Genomic DNA, 12,143 nt, shown 5'->3' with positions numbered 1-12,143 from the left:
TTGGGGGAGTTGTTGTGCGTGCATGATGTCACACATGTAACACTGACGCAAACACACATCCATTGGGCCATGCCTGTGGGATATGCAGGTGCCTGCTAGGCCATTCTGCCAATCACAGCAGAGGATGTAGAGGGTGAAAATCGCCCTCCAAGCCTCCTGCCTCTGCCCGGCACTCTGGCAATCGCCTGGGGTGGCAGGGGATGGCAGCCCCTTCAATATTGGGGGGCCTTACCCAATATTTAGGTGCCTGAAGTCCCTTTCATCCCCTATACCGGATACCCCTGAAAGGAGGAGGATATGTAGAAAACCAAAACAAGTTGGCAACACCCTTGTGACCTCCTAGCAGCCCCACCAGGTTTTGTAGGCAGCGGCCACTGCTGCATAAATCCACAGTCAAAAGAAACCCACTATCGAATCATAGTCCACAGATATGTTCTGTGATATGTTGGTGGTTTTATCAACCCTTTTTGGGTTAAAGTTTATTTTTTAACAAAATTAGAACAAGACATTTGCAGGGAACCAGAATACATATTACCTGAGCTTTAGCTAAGTCTTCTTTCATTTTTTGGTTTTCAGCTTCTTTGTGCTTTAAAGGAATAGGAGTTGGTCTTGCTGGTCTGTAATTAAGAACATATAGGGCAAACTGTGAAGTCAATAAGGCACTCAAAATACATTTTATTGTTCCTGCATAGGTGTCATAAATTGGTGAAACTAGAATAATGGTGCAGAATGTTCACAAACATTTATTTATTTGATTCAATTTATGAATTACTTCACATAAAGTATCTTGAACCAATTTCATATCAGAAACATCAACAATAAAAACAACTCCATAGATTAAAAAAATTAAAAATAAATCCATATGTAAAAGCAATAGACAATAGAAACAGTGTCTGTCTGAACAGACTCCTGATGAGATGGCATCCAAAGAAGGCCCCCTCCCATAGAGCTCAGTGACTGAATTGTCTCACTTATTATATATACCCAATCTTTTAGGTATCTTTATCCAAACTTGTATGATCTTTGTACACTAATAGCAACGGCTTTAACTTAGCTTGGTAGTTAATCACACTGAGAGCCAGTGTGGTGTACTGGTTAGAGTGTTGGACTAGGCAGGGGTCAGCAAACTTTTTCAGCAGGGGACCGGTCCACTGTCCCTCAGACCTTGTGGGGGGGCAGACTATATTGGGGGGGGGGGATTAATGAATTCCTATGCCCCACAAATGACCCAGAGATGCATTTTAAATAAAAGCACACATTCTACTCACGTAAAAACACCAGGCAGGCCCCACAAATAACCCAGAGTTGCATTTTAAATAAAAGGACACATTCTACTCATTTAAAAACACACTGACTCCCCAACCGTCCACGGGCTGGATTTAGAAGGCGATTGGTGCGGATCCGTCCCCTGGGCCTTTGTTTGCTTACCCATGGACTGGACGACCAGGGTTCAAATCTCTTCTCAGCCATGCAGCGTACTGGGTAACATTGGGCCAACCACTGCCTCTAAGACAATGAACAGTCAAGCCACTGCAATTTGCAATAGCTGCAGCTTCTGACTAAACCTCATGGGCAGCTCTGTATAGAACTGCTGCAAAGTAATCTGGATTTTACCAGTGCATGGCCAGCAGTAGTAGTAAAGCTATCCCAGTCCAGAAATTGTTGCAACTGTCCTATCAGCCAAAGTTAGTAAAAGGCACTCCTAATCAGTGACGTCACTTGGGCCCCTAGTGAAAGAGAGAAATTTGGAATCATCCCAGACTGCTCCTTCAGGATGAGCACAACCCTGTTTAAAGCAGACAATTGACCAATTATTCAGACTTGGGAACTGCCAGTCTTACCAGAGTTCAGAGTCCATGTACTGGCCCTCATCAAGCCCACCACAAAGTCCAGGCACCAGTCAACAGCCTCACTGAATTCAACTGTTACAGAGAAGTGCAACTGATGACATGTCACCCCAAATAACCCAATTATCACTTCCAATGGCTTTATGCTACTGTTAAACAGCTGTGAGAACAAAATGGTACCATGCAGCACCCCATTGCATGACTGCCAGGGGGGCAAGAGATGATCACCTAATGCTGTTGGAACCACTGTAAATGCCTCTAATACCCATCCAACCAAATCAGTTCAGGAGGAAGACCAAGTGGATCATAAAGTTGCTGTGAAATTAAGTAAGGAAAAACTGCCAATATCATAAACACACAGCATCAAGACAAAGCATCCTACCCAAGTAAACCCAACAGAACTTATTTCTTAATAGTCATGCATGGGGTTGCAGAGTTACCGGTAGTTATCTTGCATTTGGTGAATATCACTTCCTAATGGTAATTTAAGTCAATTTTTTAGAAGCAAATCTAGTTGAAGCCAGAAGTAAATTTCTCAGTGAGGCTTTCGGCAGGCTGCAACTGGTGGGGATACCAATAGAGGCACTTCTAGTTTCCTGCTCACTTGGCAAAACAAATGGGGCGTTTTGTGTGAGCAAAATGATGCTAGCATCACTCTGTGGGTGGAACCAGTGAAGATTGTCAGGGCTAGGTGGAGGACACTTCCACCCCACAAACAAACCAAGAAAGGGAGTTTAGATTGCAATCTAGGTTATTAATTACTTTTCTTACTTTTCTACAATTACTTGAGGTGGTTTTTCTTCAACTTTTGCTTTTTCTTTTTCCAGTTTTGATAACATTTTTTTCCTTGTATCTTGCACTCCTTTTTCTTGCTGCTAGACGTATGTGAGAAAACACCAAAGAGGTTACATAGGAAAAATATTACTTTTTCCTTGCACAGTTGCACATTTGAAGATGCAATGGGCAGGAAACAGCACAGAACTTCCAGAGACCTTTGACAGAGGAAGAATAGTTCCACTCTTCCCCTTGGTTACATTTTCACTCTTAAAACAGACACCATAAGGATACAAAGCAACAAAACATCATATATAGGGATGGAAAAACAACTGCATCTATAATATCTGTTGTACTGTATTTGTATCCATTAAGCAATATTACAATAAATAAGAACATAATGCAATATAAAAGTCAGTTCCTGAATTTGCTCATTTTCCTTTTCCCCTTCTCATCCTTTTTTCCTGTTGTATAATGTCTGGCAAGAACCCATCTACACGCAAGTCCCACTTTCCGGACGTTCCCAGGAAATTGTTCATTGGGCAATTTCCATTATTGCTAACAGCAACATTTCCAATCCGCGAGCTTTCTTCCCTCTTCTACCATTTCTTCCTAAAATGGCTGTGGCCAATCAGCAAAAGAGAGACAAAGGAAAAACCCTGCTTTCTGAAATGTCCAATCTTCCCCGTTCCTGCCTCAAAATGGTTTCAACCCCATTTTGGTTTCTGCCCCAAAACGGTTCCCATTGATCAGCAAATCACAAACAAGTAAGTAAGTGAACAAACTCCAGCTGAAGGACCAACCACATCTGCTATTGGGTCCCCGGAGCACAGATTCACACAAAGCGGCAAAACGTCCTTGCAGGTTATTAACAGGATTTTATTTGAAGTGCATATATGCAGAACAAAGGTACACGGCGATAAGTACGCAACCTGCACACGGAGTCAGGGTGTGCCCCCCCCCTTTTTTATAGATTTGCAGAATACAATACCACCTGATCTCTTGTAAGCCACCTGATTTCTGGGAAATCGAAATTTATAGTAAGTTCCTATTACCATGTAAGGTCTTGGTCTCCCCTCCCTCCTTCCTGCAACCTCCCTCATCCTGGTATTACAATACAGTGGTGCCTCGCAAGACGAAAAGAATCCGTTCCGTGAGTCTCTTCGTCTAGCAGTTTTTTCGTCTTGCGAAGCAAGCCCATTAGCAGATTAGCGGATTAGCGCTATTAGCGGTTTAGCGGCTATTAGCGGCTATTAAAGGCTTAAGGGATTAGCGGATTAGCTGCTAAAAGGCTATTAGCAGCTTAGTGCCTTAGAAAAAGGGGGTGGGGAGCGGAAAAAAACCCCCAGGAATCGCAAGGCATTTTCGTCTTGCGAAGCAAGCCCATAGCAAATTCGTCCTGCGAAGCACCTCCAAAACGGAAAACCCTTTCGTCTAGCAGGTTTTCCGTCTTGCGAGGCATTCGTCTTGCGGGGCACCACTGTAAATCCTTGTTCTTTATCTCTATCCGCCCAAGCTAGACATTCCAACGAGAGGCCCATTTGCACTGTAACATTTAAGCAACAGAAAAAACCCTGTCCTTCTGGTTGGTGTAGAAACCTCCCCCCCCCCCTTTGGGATAATAATAGAACAATATTGTAATATGCCCCTTCACAGCTGTTTGGATATCTGAATCAGCTGTGCATGTAGTGAAGTTTGTGAATAATTATTTATATTCAGATAAACAAATGTTTGGATAGCGATGTATTCTATGCATGTATTCTATGTAGGTTCACTTGGAATTAAGCCTGTGTTCAATGGGTTTCCTCCCCAATAAGTTTGTTTAGGATTGCAGCTTCTGTAAAATATAATCATACCTGTGAAGCATTCATCTTTAAGTTCATCCTTCATCAGTGGCGTAGCGTGGGTTGTCAGCACCCGGGGCAAGGCAAGTAATTTGCGCCCCCTAACCTGGGGCAAGCCAAGTAATTTGCCCCCCCCCCGCTGCACTGTCCCTCTCCCAGATAGTCCCTCGCTCTCTCTCCGCACCGCACCACACGCCTGGCACCCTCCCCTCCACAGTGGGCGGCGACCCGGCGGCTCAGATCGGATTCACACAGCCAGCACTGCAGTGAGAGAGAGTGAGCGAGCCAGGTAGGGGCAGAGAGCTGCGAGTGCGAGCGCGCCCCCCCCCCCAGATGTTGCGCCCGGTGCGGCTGGCCCCCCCTGCACCCCCCACGCTACGCCACTGTCCTTCATTATCTCTTTTTCTTCCATAAGCTTTCAAATTTTTGTTGAATCCTCTGCAATTTCTAAGTAGAAGTTTTGGAAAAATAATTACCTCTGAACCTTTCATCTTTTGAAGTTCATCCTCCATTATCTCCTTCTCTTCTGCAAGCTTTCGAAATTCTTGTTGAATCTTCTGTAATTTCTAGGTAGAATAAACATTTTGAGGGGAAATAGTTTTAACATATTTGAAGAAATGTTTAAAAATTGAGATTCAGAAATTAAAAGAATGAAAATTAAGAAATTAAAAAGAATGGTGAAGCCATTTTTAACATTGATACAGCATAATGTCCCACAAACAGCTTACTCTTGTGGAGGTCTTCTGATAGGGAATGTCTCGTCCCCCATTAGACGCTGATCTAAGTAATCTTGGGGTTTGGGGTGAGGCATCATCAGCATGCTGATGACATTCATTTCTACCTCTCTTTTCCATCTGCTAACTTCAATATTTCTGGATATATTTCCGAAATTTTGTCAGATATTAAAATTCAGTGGATTGAAGATACTTATCTGAAATTTGGTGCAATTCTCCTGTTTTCTTTTTAGGTATTTAAAATTCATCTCATTTATTACATTAAAAATACAAATACTTGCTCTATTATTTTCTATATTATAGTGTTTTGCATCCAGTAACTGCTGTGAACACTCATACAGTTTTTTAAGTATTATACTCACACCTTCCAGCACATCCTGTTCATTTGAAACTCTGAAAAGTATGAAATATATGTTTCTTAGTTTGTACTTTATAAAACTGCAGTAACATCTGGCAGGAAAGACCCTGCTCATATCATATATGTCACAACCCCATATAGATAAGGGACATAAGCACCCTCTAAATTTGGCACAGTGTGAGATTTCATTATATGCAGTGTTTACATTAAGGTTTATTTAACAATCCACAGATAACCATAGTTCTCTAGGAACTGAAGATGATTTCCTTACAAAAGTGCCAAAATATAATTAACTGGAAATATAAGTTTCTACAAGCTATAATATCATTGTCCAACCTGGGCATGGATTACAAGTGGCATATGCACCTGGAATTTGTGGCACATCTTGGCTAAAAGCTCAAAGTTCTGGGAACCTGGTTTTTGCCTGTACTCCTGTAATGCATTAACACTGTACAGTTTTTCTATGTAACATATCAAATAGATTATGTACCTGTGTAACTTGTTTGTCTGTCTTTCAAACACTTTCATTATTTCTAGCATGCGATTATTCATCGATTCCATTGTTTCTGAACAACAACAAAAACAAAATTTTAGTTACTTAATTAAGTTTATAGCCTTTAGTTTGCCCCAGAAATGGGTATCCAACGTGACCAGCACCAGTTAATAATACAATTTAAATATTTATTATGCAGGACATAGATTTGTTCTATTATTTAATGCAATCTAAACATACACATATAAATGTAGAATTCAACAGAAACTTTAGGTCTTCCAGTGCCATGACCCATACAGGCAAGGATTCTTCACATCCTACTCTGGTGATATTGTTAGTAATTGAAAAGGGGGGCTTATAAAATCAGCCACTCCTGTTCAATTACTCACAAATAGGTCTGGTGGAAACAGAGTCAAGCTTCCACCATCACTGCCTCTCTCCACCAAGGATCTATCCTAGCCTTCACTCAACTATTATTGCTAACTGGAGGATCACAGGCATCTCTTATAGATGAATCCAACATCGACTCAGGGCAGAATATGCAGGCTCATTGTCATGTGAGTAAGAGTATAAACATATTGACCATGCAAATGTAGGGATGAGTAGGGCCAGTGGATCTCTGCGGGGTGCATGAAATGGCAGTCTTCACCAGTAGCAGAGGTATAGGAGCCAACTCCTAGGGGCTGAGGGGTCTTCAGCCCCCTGTAAAATATTTGAGAGGACCCCCCCCCCCAGTTAATGGGCATTGCCATTCAAATGGTGTCCTGCATCATGTGATTGATCATGCAGCGCAAGACTTGCCCCCTTCCCCAATATTTTATTCAAGTTGGCACCCCTGGGCAGAGGAAATGGTGGCATCTAGAAGCAGGTAGCAGAAAGGAGTAGAGAAAGGAAGTAACAGAAAAAGGGAGACTCACAAAAGGGGAGCCACAAAACATTAAAGAAAAGGGGTCGCTTCATACACTTTTCATTCTGGTTCTTCCCACCATTTGTTCCAGCCCCAGACTGGCTTTTCCTGGTTCTAATTTCCCACCCCCAATGGTTCTGATTCTCTACTCCTCCACTGGGATATTAAAGTGGTTAATGTTGACCAGATCATGCCCTGAGATTTCAGCCACTGCCATTTCAAATTCTAAAGAACTTACGTTGGCCTGTATCATCCTGGAAAACTTGTACCATATTCATTACATCCTCAGTTGCATGTTTCATAGCAAGTTCTGAAACAAAACATTTTATTACTCAGTTTAAACTATTGTAGCAGTTCTTCAAATGTATATATAGTGATTCAATAGCAAATGTGAAATAAATAAATAAACTTGTAAAATAGAAAGCTTTTCCTTCTTATCCATGCTGGCTATGTTTAAACCCTAAAACAAATCAATGAAATGATGGTGCCAACTGACCTTTCTCTGAAACAGTGTTCCCAAATAGGCTATGATTTGGGAACAAAATAAAGAAGAAATGGGTAGTTATAATGTTCCTTTTTAAATTTCAAGCTACTTCTCATCAGCTCATGAAAAACTGACTTAGAAATAAGTCAATATTTATTTATTTATTTAAAAAACTAATAAATAACCACCTATTTTCCAGGTTCAGAAGTTGCCCGGCCCCACTCCCTTGCACTCACCCCCTTCCTTGCGCCTACCCAGCTCTACAACTCCCTAACCCCCAACACATACATCCTTCTCCTTAAACATCATTTATCCAACCAAGACAGCAACAGCAGTGCTCCAGCGACAGGAAGCAGGAAGGACTACATTTTGTAACCCTTCAACATACAGAGACTGTACCAGAAATAATGACTCTGGTGCACATTGAGAAACTAAGGGCCATCAGGACCTTTCTGGGAGCCTTTCTTTCTTGCTACCAAAAGAGGAGAAAGGGAAGAAATGTCTCTGATTTTCTCAGCCGACATGCAGTTTTTGCAGTTTTGTTTCAAATGGGATTGGTGCTGTAAGATGGGTATACCGCCAAATCATAGTATCAGGGTGGTGTACATCAACAAAACAAAACAGCATTAAAGGCAATACAAATAATCATTAAAGCGAATGGCTAATCAGTTTAAACAGGTGCAAAGGTCTGTCAGCATAAAAAGCTTTCAAGTCAAAACCATGGGTGCCTACCAAAATGTTTTCCAGAGCATGGGCCTGACAGCACTAAATGCCTGATATCTAGCGAAGGCCAGCTGGGTCGCTGTAGCATGAGGGACAACTAACAGTATTCCTCTAGATGACAGTAGTCATTTATGAAACTTACTCCTAGTAAATCTCATTGACTCCAAGCCTCAACCAAATATTGTAGTTCCAAGTCTAGCAAAGTGGTTTTCTTTGCTTAATTTTGTTTTTAATACAAAGAATACATACACACATATATATACTAGGTATGGGGGATAAATTCAATTCAGTTTGCATATAAAGCCAACAGACTAAGTAGCCAACTGACTGAGACCTTGTTGCATGCCTTCTCTCTGCACATAAGACAGTGATATAACCCCCCACACACAGACACCATGTGCAGTGCTTATCACTTTCAGAAAATGCAATACTGTATATTAATGAAAATAAAATACAATGTGCTTTATGTTATGAGAAATTGCTTGAAAATGTGCACATTATTCAAAACTGCTAAAAATGTGTTATATTAAGAGAAATTCAAACAAAAATCATGGGGGGGGGGGAATTGTAAAGATTTTTAAAATACAAATATGCAAATTATTAAAGAAATGTGGAAAAACCAGGAGAAGCAAAACTGACAAATTCTTCCATCCCTAACATATGAAGAAATTACAAATATCATTATGAAAATAAGGAAACAAATTAATATAAATACAATAATTATTTAAAGAAAGCAGAGAATTTCAAATAAATCAAGATTACATTCCATTTTTTAAAAGGCAAATTATATATTATTTTCCATGTCCCCAATTTCCTACATTGTTAGCCTAGCTTCCTTCAGCCCCCTTATGAGCTGTCCAGCATGGTCCACGACTTATTTCTCATACTCCACCCAAAACATATATTTTGCTTCCTTTGTCTCCATATTAAATCACAATCCTTACCTTCAATAATACGTTTTGGGTCTTTTGGAGCAGGAGCCACAGGGCTTAATGCTTTTTTCTTTTCACTGTCAAAATATGAAGTATTTGTCAAAATGTGAAATATTATAAATATTAAATCTAATTTTATAATCTGAAAGTCGGTTTTTCAAAAAAATAAAATTTCTAATTTTATATAATTAGGTTACATTTGATTAAAAAAATGCATTCTTATATGCATTTATCCACTATAAAATTACATAGGAAACAGCTCATGCTTAATCTTTAGTGTTCTGGAAACAGACTCATAACAAGATATAATCAGCCAACCAAACAACATATACTTTGGGGTTTTTTTCAGAATTCTTCAGCCCCTCATACTGTTAAGTTAGACCTTTAAGGAGGTACAAAGATGGTGATAATGTGATAGTTTCTAGTCTTTCATGACTGTTAAGCAAACACCTTGATTGTGCTTCAGGAAATGGAAAGGTCTAATAAAATATTTTTCAATAATCCATATAACAAATCTATATTTTATTGCTATTAAACCTAACTATTTCACAGCACTCTTACTGTTTAGGAGCAGAAAGCTGGATAAGCTTGGGCAGTTCTTGAATGCGACCTTTCAAATCTTCAAGCTTTTGGATGCGGTTCCGTAATTTAGTAATGTTATTTGATATGTTTTTATCAGCTACTGGAATTTGCCAATCTGGAATCATTTCTTCCTCGCCTATCTGAAATATAGATATCAACATATTAGCACAATAGATTATTCTATTAACTTAGGTTATTTGTTAACTGGGGGACCAGACCTGAGCTACACAAGTCCTCAGAGGTACTGACTCCAGTACTGATAAAGTTAGAGCAGTGGTTTTCAACCCTGGAGTGCCTTGAATGATAGTCAGTAGTGCTGCCGGCAACACTAGCCTCTGTCCCTCTTTCCTTCCCTCCCTCCTCTGATGCCCTCTCATGTCTCTGCTTCCCAAAGGGTTGTGTGCTGTTTACTGTAGCAGCCCTGACTACAAGCTCCCCAGGCAAATGGTGCCTCTGGGGCTGGTCAGGGGATGCTGGTTGCCAAGAGCTGAGGCAACCAGCACCCCCTGGCCAGCAAGCGGGTGAGGGAGCCCAGCCAGCCAGTCTGCCAGTCCTTGCTGTTGGGAATGGACAGACAAGTCCAAGGCCCCTGTGGGGCAGTGTGAGGAGGCACCTCTCTTTGGGGCATGGGGGAGGAGCTCAGAGACCAGGCGTGGCAACAGCAGCTGCCCAGAGGACTCCCAAGGAGAGGGGAGAGGAGACTAAGGGAACACTCCAAAAGGAGTGTTCAAAAAAGGATTAGAGGTTGCCAGCTCTGCAGGCAAGGGGTGACATAAGTGGGCTCCTGAGCCTCACAGGGATGCCACAGAAAGAATGTAGTTGGTCAAGGGAGCCATGGACTCGAAAAGGTTGAAAACCTCTGAATCAGTTGAGAACAATAACTCTCCTGAGACCACCATCTTAGAGATAACCCAATCAAAGTGGCTACAGGGTTAAAGCAACTGTTACACCCTGACTGGGCTCAGACCCATGAAGTTCAACCCCAGGACTACAGGAGCAGAGGCTCTTCTTTATAGAAAATCAAAACCAGAAGCTCAGGTCTGCCTGGCCTCATGAGGACAACATTCACTAAGCCCTAATGAGGAGGATGCATCATTCCTCAAATGATCCAGCTCAAAGTCCTGATGACAGGTCAGGAAGAGGTGGATCAACTATAAAACTTCTCAGTGGAAGCCTAACCCAGGCTAAAGCAACAAACAAATCTTGCTCTGCTCCCTGTGAAACCTTATTGAACAGCTCCCGTTCTATTCTGCATGTTCTTATCTTTGACTTGATGCACAGCTGCTGTAGTCTGTACAGCAGACTATTAAACCACATAGCAAAGGTTGCAGGAATGTGATAGAGGAGAGGTATCCCAAGCCCCAGCATTGCATGGAGTGCTTATGTAAAAGCTGAACATTTCTGTGCTGTTTTTTTCATATGTATAACAAGCAAACATATTTACAATGCTAATATTTTTCTTGAGCACACTCAAGAGATGCATACAACCTAAATAGCAATCACTAAATTAGCAAAGCTATTTAAACTTACATGGGAGCAAACTCCACTGAAATGGATGTTGTAAAGTTAGTCATAAATAAGCAGAAGCAATGCATATACAGAAATGCTTTTCACTGTAACAATGCTTTATACTGCAACAATATATTCCACATATTTCCTATCAAAACTAATCAACCAACTTTCCAAATGTTAGTTTACCTCTTCCATCTCACGGACCTCCTTTTCAAACCACTTGAAGAAAAATAAAAAATAAAAATTAGGCATTTACAAATTACATTTTTTATAAAAAATACAACAGGTTTTAGAAATATTAATAAATGAATGAATGAATGAATTTCTTACCTGAAGCAATGAGTCTAATATCTAAGAAAGAAAATTAAAATCACTAGGTGTTTCTGTTACAATTTAACACCAAAAAATTATCTTTGTACATATAACACAAGGTTTTCACAGTAAATAACTACCCTTTTCATACATGCATTTCATTCTGTGTAGAGGTGTACCTAGGCTCCCTTGCCCCCTTTACAAGGAGCTGTATCGGTGCCTCCCTCCCTGTCCGTTGTGTCCTTGGCAAGGAAATGTTGACCACACAGAGCAGTGGAGGAGTGGTCCAGGGAGCACAAAAGTGGGCCAGTGGGCTCCTAGCCACTTTGAGGCAGAGTGGAGAGCTGCCATTTTGCACACACATCTCATGGCCTGTGCCCTTGGCAGTGACCAATCTAGCCAACCCCTAGGTACACCACTGATTCTGTGATGACTTCAAGATCAAATGAGAACTTAAGTGCAGTACTATAATGAAAGGGGGCAATTGAACTCTTTTGTGTAAGTTCCCTATCTGGGGCACTCTGAGACCACCTTGGGTTTTGAGAATTGCTGGGACCAGGGGATGGAACAGAGCTGACAATAACAAAATAACAAGTGATGATAAATTTTAATGCATCATCCTCAGTCATATCAGCTTATGT

General features: G+C 41.0%; 1 protein-coding gene across 5 annotated transcripts in view; it reads right to left on the bottom strand.

Moving 5' to 3' along the window:
* Positions 1-12,143, bottom strand: part of CCDC7 (coiled-coil domain containing 7) — a 143,166-nt gene that overhangs the window by 120,663 nt on the left and 10,360 nt on the right. For 4 of the 5 annotated variants that reach the window (XM_083405869.1, XM_083405873.1, XM_083405872.1 and 1 more), the window contains exons 6-15: positions 11,521-11,541; positions 11,377-11,409; positions 9,658-9,818; positions 9,109-9,173; positions 7,196-7,267; positions 6,048-6,123; positions 5,562-5,592; positions 4,942-5,031; positions 2,619-2,722; positions 536-617 (exon numbers count right to left, since the gene is read on the bottom strand). In XM_083405869.1, the coding sequence (XP_083261995.1) occupies positions 536-617; positions 2,619-2,722; positions 4,942-5,031; positions 5,562-5,592; positions 6,048-6,123; positions 7,196-7,267; positions 9,109-9,173; positions 9,658-9,818; positions 11,377-11,409; positions 11,521-11,541 (735 nt within the window). The remainder of the gene's footprint in view (positions 1-535; positions 618-2,618; positions 2,723-4,941; positions 5,032-5,561; positions 5,593-6,047; positions 6,124-7,195; positions 7,268-9,108; positions 9,174-9,657; positions 9,819-11,376; positions 11,410-11,520; positions 11,542-12,143) is intronic. The other variant, XM_083405870.1, reaches the window with a different exon arrangement.

Source organism: Podarcis tiliguerta, assembly GCF_965153285.1.
Source record: "Podarcis tiliguerta genome assembly, chromosome: 12".
Taxonomy (NCBI): Eukaryota; Metazoa; Chordata; class Lepidosauria; order Squamata; family Lacertidae; genus Podarcis; species Podarcis tiliguerta.
Note: the sequence above shows the minus strand (reverse complement) of the source record. Positions and strands in the feature narration are given on the sequence as shown.